Raw genomic sequence first — 12,108 nt, forward strand, 5'->3', positions numbered from 1 at the left:
TCAAAGAAACGCCCATTCATTCATTAATTTTGACTGACTTTATCAAGAAGATAGCAGGAAATGACGACAGAACAGCTAAAAAAGAAATCTCACACCGTGTCAGATTTTGGTTATTTTGGGGAGGTCGAGATAAATCATATTGTTTGGTGGATGCAGTTTGAACCAGAGTAGCAGCATGGAGGTCGGATCGTCACCAAAATAAATAAATAAGTGGTCCGAAAAAGGTTCATGACAAAAAAAATACACATAGCCTTCCTCAGGCAGTGTGTTTGTGCCGGGGACAGGAGACCCCCTCTTGATGAGAAACTGTAAGAAATGATCGGGGAATCCCTCCGGAGTGGAGTCACCACGACTGGATCTGAATTATGTTTTCGTATTGGGTGGTTTGTGTCCCAGCTGTTGATCAGCTGTGCGCAGCGTCTCCACTGCAGCAACTCTATATCCACCAGTTAAAGGAAATACAATGTGTTGTGTTATATTAGCCGTACAATTTACCACATATGGTGTTCTTAGTTTCCATACCTCCTGTGTTTTATGAGCGACTTATCAAGTCTTAGCAAACGGCATAAAACATGATTAAACATTATAGTATATAATAATAATAATAATAATAAATGGGATTTATATGCGCTTTTCTAGACCCAAAGACGCTTTACATTATGAGTCAGGTCGACAAACAAAACAAGAACAAAAACACAAACAAAAAACAAAACAAAAACAGAAAAGCAGTCAGGAGGATGTTGGTTCAGAGGGGGGAGGGGCGGGTTTAAGGATAAGCAGAGTTGAAGAGGTGGGTTTTGAGACGGGACTGGAACAGGGTGAGGGAATCAGACTCACGGAGGTCTTGGGGGAGGGAGTTCCAGAGCTTCGGGGCTGCCACAGAGAAGGCTCTGTCCCCGAAGCTCCGGAGTTTGGCCTTGGGGATTGAGAGCAAACCGGCTGAGGTGGATCTGAGGGACTGGGGTGGTTGGTAGAGGATGAGGAGGTCAGTGAGGTAGGGGGGGGGCAGATGGTGGAGGGCTTTATAGGTGAGGACCAGGAGTTTGTAGTGAATGCGGTGTGAGACGGGAAGCCAGTGGACTTCTTTGAGGACCGGGGTGATGTGATGCCATGATTTGGTGTGGGTGAGGAGTCTGGCGGCTGCGTTCTGGACACGCTGTAGTCTGTTGAGGGATGTTGTGCTGATGCCGAAGAGGAGTGAGTTGCAATAGTCAATGCGGGAGGAGATGAAGGCGTGAATGAGTCGCTTAGCTGCGGGGCGGGTGAGAGAGGGACGGAGTTTGGCGATATTGCGGAGGTGGAAAAATGAGGTTTTTACAACTTGGCGGATGTGGGGGTCGAGGGAGAGGGTGGGGTCGGATATCACGCCAAGGTTGCGTGCCTGGGTGGAGGGGGAAACAGGGGTGCCATCGATGGTGAGTGTCAGGTTGGGGGTTTTGCTGAGGGTGGATTTGGAGCCGATGAGGAGGAGTTCAGTTTTATTGCTGTTGAGTTTGAGGAAGTTGTGTTGCATCCAGGATTTTATTGCAGTCAGACAGGATTCGATGTGTGTGAGAGGGGGGTTGTGGGGGGATTTGGTGCTGAGGTAGATCTGTGTGTCGTCAGCATAGCAGTGAAAGTCCAGGTTGTGATGGCGGAGAATCTGACCAAGGGGGAGGATGTAGATGATGAAGAGGAGGGGGCCGAGTACTGAACCTTGGGGAACACCTTGGGTGACTGAAGCTGTGGTAGAGGAGTGATTGTTGAGGGAGATGAAGTGGGATCTGTCGGAGAGGTAGAGGTGGAGCCACCTGAGTGCAGTACCTTCGATACCGATATCCCGGAGTCGGGTAAGCAGGATGGTGTGGCTCACGGTATCGAAGGCTGCACTCAGGTCAAGGAGGATGAGGATGTTGAGGGAACCGGTGTCAGCAGAGGTGAGGAGGGAATTGAGGACTTTGCTGAGTGCCGTTTCTGTGCTGTGGTGAGGACGAAAACCAGACTGAAGGGGTTCAAAAAGGTCCTTTTTGTGGAGATGGCGGTGGAGTTATTTGGAGATGATGCGTTCTATTGTTTTAGAGAGAAAGGGGAGGTTGGAGATGGGGCGGTAATTACTGAGGGAGGAGGGATCCAGACCGGGTTTCTTGAGGATGGGAGTGACAGCAGCAGTTTTGAAGGCAGAGGGAACGGTTCCTTGGGACAGGGAGGAGTTGAAAAGGTTGACAATGTAGGGGCAAAGGACAGGGAGGCAGGACTTCAGAAGAGGGGTGGGTAGAGGGTCAAGCGAGCAGGTTGTGGGTTTGGAGGAGCTGATCAGTTGGAGTATTTCAGGGGGGGTAACCAGAGTGAACTGGGAGAGAATGCCGTGGGGAGGAGGGCTCGGGAGGTCAAGGGAGATGGAGGGAGGAATTGTGGCGGTGGATGTTGGGGGAGATGTTTGTGTGTCAGATGCAGCGGATGGGGAGTGATTAATGGCAGTGATTTTGTCAGAGAAAAACTGGAGGAATGAACTGCATGTGGAAGTGGAGGACGAGAGGGTGTCAGCACGGGGTTTGAGGAGCTTGTTGACGGTGGAGAAGAGGGTCCTGGGGTTACGGGAGGGGTCGATGAAGATGGTGGAGAGGTAAGCAGATTTTGCGGCATTGAGGGCGTCTCTGTAGGTAGTGAGATGGAGTTTGTAGGAATCATGGTGAACTGTGAGGGATGATTTCATGGTTAGGCGTTCAAGCTGGCGGCCGGTTTGCTTCAGTTTACGGAGTGCAGGGGTGAACCAGGGTGAGGAGGTTTTAAAAGTGACATTTTTCCTTTTGAGGGGGGCCAAGCTATTGAGGGAGGCGAGTAGGGTTGAATTAAGGTGGTTGAGTTGATCATCGGGTGAGCTGAGGTTCGAGTCCAGGGGGAGAGTAGAGGATAGCAGGTCGGAGAGGTGCTGGGGATCAACAGAGCGTAAATTATGGAAAGTGATGTTCCTGGATGGGGGGGGGGGGGGAGGCGGTGGTGAACTGTATGAGTTTGTGGTCAGAGAGGGGAAAGGGGCAGGGGTGGAGGTCGAGTACTGTGAGGTTGGTGGAGCAGACAAGGTCAAGGATGTGTCCTTTATCGTGGGTGGGGAAGGTGACATGTTATGTAAATGAGAAATTGTCCAGAAGGGAGGAAAATTCAGAAGCGTGTTTGCAGGTGGTGGAGTCCATGTGGATGTTAAGGTCGCCGAGGAGTAACAGACGTGGGGAGAGGGATGAAGCAATGGTTAGGAGTTCAGTGAGATCAGAGAGGAAGGAGGGGTGTGGTTTAGGGGGGCGGTAAATGAGGATAACTGTCAGTGAGGGAGGGGTTTTGAAGGCGAGAAATTCGAAGGATGGTACTGAGGGGAGGGTGAGTTCTGTAGTCCGGATGTTCTGGTTGTAGATGACAGCCAGCCCACCACCACGGCGTGAGGGGCGGGGTTTAGTGATGTAATTAAAACCAGGGGGGGATGTTTGATTAAGCAAGAAGAAGTCATTGGGTTGTTGCCAGGTTTCAGTGAGCAGAAGGAAGTCGATGGATTTGTCCAGGATGAGTTTGTGAAGGATGTGGGCTTTATTGTTGAGTGACCGTATATTTAGAAGGGCAAAATTGGTCAAGTGGGGGGTTGTAGGGGTGGTGGCAGGGTGGAGAGGTATGAGGTTGTCTAGGTTAGTAGCGCGGGGGTGGGCATGAGAGGGGGGGCAGTGGAGCAGAGGAGGGGGGCTTGATGGTGGAGAGAAATGGCTTGTTATATGTGTTGGGAGGCGGAGGGGAGTGGGATCCGCTCCAGGTATTCCGTGCAGCTGGGAGTGTAGGTGAGCGGGGGAGAGTGTAAGAGAAGCAGTAGGAGTTGCGTTCTGATGATGCGTCAGGTGTGCAACAGTGCGTTGCGTGGAGCAGATGGATGCAATGGATTGTCCGTGCTGAAGGTAAACAAAACTGCGGCGGGTGCTTCGGTGAATGTAGCGGGGTCGACAAAGGAGTCCAAGATGTCTGATGACTGAGATGGAAGACGGAGTGGAGGAGTTGGTCAATGACAGCAGCTGTGAGATGGAGTATTTCAGCATGATGACAGGCAGAATGGCTGGGAGCAGTGGGATGGCAGCGATAGCAGCGATAGCAGCTAGCAGCAGATAGCAGCAGATAGCAGCTAGCGGGCTAGCTAGGTTCACAGAGGTGGAGGATTGTTGTGGAGACGAGGAAGATCCACGACATGGCAGGAGGATGTGAGCAGCGGGACGGGACAGATGCACCCCAGAGATGAAGGCAGGAGGCAGAGAGAGTCCACGGTTGTTGCGTGGGACGGAGACAGACAGTAGGCGATGTAGCAGATAGCAATAGCCACGTTGATGGCTACGTGAGGGCAGCCGGCTACAGCCAGCAACGGAGGCAGAAGTCCAAAATACGTAAAAAAATCTTTTTTAAAAACAATGTGCATTGCATTAAAGATGTGTAAATGCAGGGCAGTGGTCCAATTCGAAAGATTGGAGAACGAATGGTAGTTGAGGGTGATAGAGGGTGACAGAGGCGGAGAAGCGGCGAACAGTCAACGCCAGCGTCCTCTCCAGCAGCGGGAAAAGTCGATATAAAACCATGCTCGTATCTACAACCTATAGAGATGCAAAACGGCGTCAGTTTAGACGGAATTCTGTCCTCCTGCTTACCGCATCATTTATGAGAAAACATTTCATAACATTAACACAACATATTCGAGGTGGTTTTAAATAACATATCCGTATTTATTTGTTATGTTTTTGTGTGCACTGAGGAGTCTCAAACAGACGTTTGTTAAATCATTTTAAGATTGGCTTTAATCAATTTGTGAAAATGAATTCTTCATATATGATAAATGAGAGGTAACATTTTATTTATGGTATTATTTCCACATATTTCTCTCCATTCTTCCTTCTGCCAACGGTGTCGCAGTTTTTCGTCTCTCCCGTTTTTGTGCTTAGTGCGTACGCATGGGTTAGAGTTTGCAAGGAGGACCGCACATTTTCCCATCAAGTTAGTATTTTATAAATCGCAAACATTGCGTAGAAATTGGCGTACGCTATTTTTTGAGAGCATATCCCTTTATAAATGAGGCCCCTGGAATGAGAGGGAAGGATTACTTTCAAAATAAAAACAGGAAGTGACAAGATCAATACACAAGACGAGAGTAAAAAACATAACTTAACCTAACATAACTGTCGAGTCACAACAGAAACTCTCCTACATGACAATACAAAACACAAGTAAGGTAAAAACCCACATTTAAACACACAAGAGTCACCTAGCCTGTAAATGCCAGGGAAAAGAAGTGGGTTTTTGTAAGAGATTTAAAAACAGGCAGAGTTGGAGGAAGTCTAACCTGGAGGGGCAATTTGGTCCATAACCTTGGAGCTGCAACAGCAAAGGCTCTGTCTCCTCGCTGCTTTAGCCTTGGGTTATCTAGCTAGGCATAGAGGTTAACTATATACAAGCTGATGATTAGTCACAATAATCATTATCAATGTCAATTATAATCAACATAAAACGAATTAACCCTTTAGATTAAAGTCTAAAAGAAACAACGGAGATACAGCACATCTTTACAGAAGTAATCCAAAAAAATAACCTTATTGTTTGTTTATTGTCATGTATAGATGATGGTATAAGGGGCATGTATACAGATGTTGTTTGAGCCTGTGTTAATATTGCTGCGTGTGCTTGGTTATGTAGCGGTTCTCTTCATGGAGCACTGGAAGAGACGACAGATGCGGCTCAACTATGTCTGGGACCTGACGGGCTTCGGAGAAGAGGAGCAGGTGAGACAATGCTACAAATTATTTTTGGATACAAATGTCTAAAGATATACCTTCACAGGAGTATATTTGATAACAATAGTTTCACATTCTGGTAAAACCTATGATTTGTTTCTTTGCTGAGAGTTATTACTCTTGTGTCTGAAAGACTGGAAATAAGCAGTAACAGGCACCTCTAAACAGAGGTGGGAGAAGTGCTCAGATCTTGTTCTTAGGTAAAAGTAGAAGTACCAGAGTGTAAGAATACTAAAATATTAGATAAATGTAGTGGTGGTCTAATGGATAGTGAGGTGGGCTGAAGATCGGAAGGTTGTGAGTTCAAATCCCGCCTGGAACACCACCAGTGTGCACTTAGCCCTTAGTTACTCCAGGGAGAATGTCCCTATAATTGGTAATTGTAAGTCGCTTTGGATAAAATTAAAAGTAGACTATTTACCTCTGAATCGTAGAAAGGCAAGGAGCCGAAGAACATTGAAATACTCCAGTAAAGCACAAGTCTGTCAAAATTGTACTCAAGTACACTACTTGAGTAAATGTACTTAGTTACTTTACACCACTGCCTCTAAAACGTGTTAATTAACATGTTACTGTATTTAATGAAATGCTAAGATAATAAGTTGTGTTTTCTACGCAAGCCCAGAGAGGCAAATGACTTAAAAAAGATGTTGGTGGTCCAGTTTTAAGTCTAATTTGAATAGTTTTCTCTGCAAAATGTTTGAAAGTTTATTTGTTTCATATCACCATCCTATCTTATCACAAGGTACACATATGTTTGTGTTAGCAAAACAATAAGCAACATAACTGTCAGGTTTTTCTTTTGGCTAGCCTGCCACATGCAATAAAGCCCTTGTATTTAAAATGCACGGAGAGATGAAAGCCTTTAAGAAAACAGGACTTAATTAAGTCTCTTTTTAAACAACAACTTGTGCTGACACTTGTATTAACATGACAATAAATACAGATGTGTCACTGCAAAGTCACACAGTAATATGGATGACAGAGAGGTGGGGGTGTGAGTCTGTGTTCCTGTGTCGTGAGTCAGCCCTCAGCTGTAATTTTCCCACGCACACACCACAGTCTCACACATCACTATCTTTTCATATAATAAGGAAATGAAGCAGTGTCCTACAGCCTTCTTCTAAAAGGTTTGTTTCAGTGTCATGTCCTGTATCATTGACATTTTTTCCTTTTGTGTTTGTGTGTGTTGTATTTGACAGGAGGAACATAAGGTTTGGAATCCGACTTGCTTATCTTTTTTTTAACCTACCGTTTACGATCCACCCTGCAGCCGCTAACGCTAACATGTTCTCCCTCAAGGTGTCTAACAATCTCCCTCAGGAGTATTCCCTTGGCATTTTGTACTCTTTTATCTGCTGTGTAAGGTTTACTGCGGCTTTTCTCTTTCTCTCTGAGGTTTATACTGAAGCCTCTTGTTAGTGTGGCCTCTCAACACTTTGTTGTTGCTGTTGTTTGTCTCCTGACAGCAGCAGAGATGACAGGACCATTTATTTGACTCATAGCTCTCTGTCCTCCTCCTTGCTTCTCTGCTTTTCTTTTGAGATATACAGGGCCCATAGGAGCCACAAGTAGCACACAAACTCCCAACGTGGAATAATATGCATTTGAACAAGTGGTGTGAAATATAGGCATTCTGTACTTTTAAACAAAAAGGAACAGAACTGGCTAACCTGTTGGGTCAATACAATCTGAACATTATGAAGCACTTTAAATGCAAATGGCATCACAGAATGTATACGGTTGGTTTAATTATGTGAGGCCTTGGTTATCCAAAATGGTTGAGTAATGGCCCAATGAAAGAAGTGGCTATCTGTTCCTTTTACTTCTCACAAGTCCTTAAGGCCCAGAGAGTCATGTAGGGCTCATAGCACTGATGGTATTTGACCCATGTGCGCCTCATATACTTTTCACAGTTCCTGCCCACTTTAAGCCTGTATTGGGCCCACATGGACATGTTGGCTGGGAAGTCAGTGGTATGTCAAACCCATAAACTTCACAAATACCTGGAAATATGTTTCTGAAAAAATCCACAACCTGGAACCGGACCAAAAGGGGATCAAATAGGCAGGATAGCTGGTTTTTGTTCAAAATTAAAACAGTATAACAAGTCCACGCTTTTATATTTCCAGAGGTGTAATGAGTGTGTCATTTGAAAGGTGTGATATATACTGTAGTGATGAAACCCCAAAGAGTTATAACCTTGCTGTTATTATTATCACCTCAGCTTCAGAAGCTCCTGTAGGGCTGGTAGGAGACTGCATTTTTGACTTATATTTGCCAGGTGGCCAAACATGACTCCAAGTTACTGCTGTGTGTGTAAATAGCAGCTTGCTAACACGCTCTTGTTACAGTGAGGAAGAGTTGCCAACAAATCTGTTAATGCTGGTTAAGTTGCAGTAATGATGGTCATGAGGACTCTAAGAAGAAAATGATTACATTTCTACTGAATATGAAATGATAGAAGAGCAATTGTTCCTTTTAATAATCCAATTCTTGAAGAAGTCACTCTTTACATTTGCTTTTTGTCTGCATTTGGGTCTTTGTTTGCCTATCTGCGCTCATGTTCTAACCTTAACAATGCAATAACTATGCCTAACCACGTTTTGCAATTCTTTCCAACCAAGGGTTCCACCAGTGTCCTCTGTGTACGCTGCACCTCTTCATTCTTCTTGGCTTAATGCAACAAGTATTACTCTATGACAAATGGGTGCATATACATTCATTTCTGACGGCATATTACATGGAAATAAAATGTTAACCTGATATTCCTCACCATGCAAGGATTATTTGATCAAAACAAAAATTCAGCTTGCCATATCATGGAGCTTTGTGAATCAAATGGTAACAGCTGGATTAAGAAAGGACAGTTTCAAATGTCAATCACAGACACATACTGACAGAGGTAGGTTTTGATGGCATACAGCACACATGTAGCTGTATTGCATTAAGCTTGGATAAACATAAATGCATCAAAACTAGCAAAATAACTGGACTGGCTGTTTTTATGTCATTCTAACATTTAGTTTCACATACTCCTAATCCTTTCATGGTGGGTCCATGCATTGCTCTTTCCTTGCACAGAAGTCTAACTCAAACACACCATTTTGCTTCATGCACACAGGCTGTTCATTTCATGGCTGTCTCCAAACGTTCTACTGTATATCGCTTTGTACTGCTTACTAACCCACAGGGGTCACGTGTCAGTTACTGTAACATTAAAACTGATTTCCATTCCAGGACCACAACCGAGCCGAGTACGAGTTCCGGGTCATGAAAAAGACAATGAAACAGGAACAATCCAGCCCCAAGGTAAAGTAGATTTACTTGATGTTATGTATGTGTGTAAAGCAGACCTGCACAGTGCATCATGTTTTAGAGATCTGTCTTCAGAGCGTCGGCATCAGAAGATGTAGTATTCACAATATTACACCATTGTAAAAATGTGTGTGGCGCAGTGGATTAGTGCGTTGGTGTTCGGATCAGGGGAGCACAGGTTCAAACCCCACTGCAGTCAGCATGTCTTTGTTTCCCTGAGACACTTCACCCCAAATTGCTCCTGTGGGGATTGCCCACAAGTCGCTTTGGATAAAAGCGACTAACAAGTGACATGTAATGTAATGTACTTGTGTTACATAATGTAGTTGGAATGCTGTTAACAGCATTTAACATTAACTAGAGAATGCAATTCCTGAAGAAATTGCTAGTGGGAATGCTTTATGCTGAAATATAATGTGTAAGAAGAAAGTGAATAATCAGGAATATTTGGATGACCTATGGTTTCCATATGAATGAATATTAAGTTAAAAAGTAGCATGAAACTCCAAATGTATAAATAATGTTAAAGATGTAAGGCTTTGAATGTAAAATGTTATTCGTAGGAAAAATTGAAAATGCAAAAATAACTGGTGAAATACTAACATTTGGCAAATTTTATTTTCAAAAACCAGAACATGGGGGAAAAAAACTATAAAACGTTTCAAATCAATTACTAACAAATTATATTCAGTAAAAACACGAGTGAAAATCTGTCAAACAATACATGAAAAAAACTATATAAAACAGTTTGAATCAACAGGGCTCTCAAGTTTTGAACAGAGTTCAGAGTGAGATTTTGGCAGCGGTGTTTGGTACTCCAACTTCTGGCTCCCCTCAAAGTTCCCATGAAGCCCTCTGTACCGCGAATGTCAACGGGTTTTATTTTTTTAAAACTGCCATAATTCCCAAACCCTACATTCCTGAGACATATTTTTCATGACAAACGTAGGAAAACATGTCGTTGCTTGAAAAATTACAAATAATTAAGCAAAACAATTCAACAAAATGCCTCTTGAGGGCATGAAGTGACAAAAACGTTCAACATGCCTCCATTAAAGCCCATTGTAATTTCAGGCAGATATTTCCTCACAGTAGCAGCCGCACACCTTTAGTTAAACTGCCAAAACGCCACATTATTAACCCAAAACTACACAAAAATTAAACTTCAGATACTCAACTTCCTTGACACGCTTCACGTTTTGAAATTTCACAGATATCTATTACGGTTCTTCCACAAAACGTTCACATGTAAGAGGTTTATCTCTCATTCAGAACAATGGAAACCTTTGATCTCTGGACGTGAGCTCAAATATAAACACCTGTGTAATGGAATACGATGATGTTATAACTCCAACTGACATGCTCAGAGCAGCAAACTTCAGATAGCAGTGTGCTAACAGTCCAGCCGTGAAGACATCTACGGGACAGTTTTAAGATTTCTTCAAATGCCGTTGCCATGGCAACACATTGCTCGCCTTGAAACACTGTTTTCTCATAACTTCAGTGAATATACTCCAAACAGCCCAGAACTTCACAGGTTTGGTAACGATGCAGCCATCAACACATCTAAGCGTATTATGGGGTGTCATCAAATGCCGTTGCCATGGCGACAGACCACTCGCCATGAAACACGATGTGGCTGTAAGTCCAATCGACACGGTCCAATCGTCCCCCAATCTTCACTTGTATATCACTGGTCCATGCCTCAACAGCTCTATGCCAAATCTGAGATCTCACCATATGCCGTTTCCATGGAAACGCATCCCTCGCCATAAAACATAATGTCGATATAACTCCTATGAAAATGTTCAAAAAGAGCTCAAACTTCACATGTGTGCTAACAGTCCAGCCGTGAAGACATCTACGGGACAGTTTTGCGATTTCTTCAATGCTTGCCACGACACACGGCTTTCTCATAACTTCAGTGGAACTGCTCTAAACGCCCCAAAACTTCACAGGTTTGGTAACGATGCAGCCATCAACGCATCTAAGCCTAAGCGTATTATGGGATATAATTCAGATATTCTGCTGGTTTTCCAAGCCTTTTTACTTTCTTTTCTTCTCTCATCACACATTCAAGCCCACAGTTTTCATGTATCATTTCAATCTAAATTATTCACTTTCTTCTTACACATTACATTTCAGCATAGCAGTTTAGCATCATATTTTCAGCATAAAGCATTCCCACTAGCAATTTCTTCAGGAATTGCATTCTTTAGTTAAACTTGGTCCTCTCTTGCAAAAGTCAAAGATAACATCCTGCCAAACACAGAGTGAAGACACACACCGTCTGTCAGCAGCTGACAGGGAACTTGGATCACACTGAACAGTGCAGGAATCAAATCGAATGGTGGCTTCATCAGCATGAAAGTGCTGATAAAACACTCTAACAACGTGTGTGTGTGTGTGTGTGTGTGTGTGTGTGTGTGTGTGTGTGTGTGTGTGTGTGTGTGTGTGTGTGTGTGTGTGTGTGTGTGTGTGTGTGTGTGTGTGTGTGTGTGTGTGTGTGTGTGTGTGTGTGTGTGTGTGTGTGTGTGTGTGTGTGTGTGTGTGTGTGTGTGTGTGTGTGTGTGTGTGTGTGTGTGTGTGTTTTCAGAGCGAGAAAGTGAAGCTGACCTGTACAGACAGAATGCCAGCTTACCTGACTGCCGTGTTGATGATGGTCTTCATGGTGAGTCTCATTTTTTGAACATGCTTGTGGTTAGAAGATGTTCATGTTTGTTCTATGACATAAAGTACGTCAGTAAATACTCCGCTTGTGAACGTCCGAAGCTTCTAAGTGACATCAAATCGGCGGTTGCTAACAAGAGACTAAAAAACGTCATCATGCCAACACGAGTCCACCTTTAGCTTAGCATTAGTGACGTGCAGCCATGACACTGTGATGTAGTCTGTTTATAACCTAGCGTTAGCTTTTTACTTCTGGCGATTGAATTTATGCTTCAAAAATCACAACGTCGTGTGAATATGTGGAAATGATCCTGCTGAACAAAAGTTCAGTAACATA

General features: G+C 43.9%; 1 protein-coding gene across 2 annotated transcripts in view; it reads left to right on the forward strand.

Annotated features, from left to right (window-relative positions):
* ano1a (anoctamin 1, calcium activated chloride channel a) overlaps positions 1 to 12,108 on the forward strand; it is a 98,587-nt gene that overhangs the window by 68,415 nt on the left and 18,064 nt on the right. For both annotated transcript variants that reach the window (XM_079664540.1, XM_079664539.1), the window contains exons 13-15: positions 5,686 to 5,771; positions 9,024 to 9,095; positions 11,698 to 11,772. In XM_079664540.1, coding sequence (XP_079520666.1) covers positions 5,686 to 5,771; positions 9,024 to 9,095; positions 11,698 to 11,772 — 233 coding nt within the window. The remainder of the gene's footprint in view (positions 1 to 5,685; positions 5,772 to 9,023; positions 9,096 to 11,697; positions 11,773 to 12,108) is intronic.

This window comes from Notothenia rossii (assembly GCF_949606895.1).
Source record: "Notothenia rossii genome assembly, chromosome: 2".
NCBI classification, from domain to species: Eukaryota; Metazoa; Chordata; class Actinopteri; order Perciformes; family Nototheniidae; genus Notothenia; species Notothenia rossii.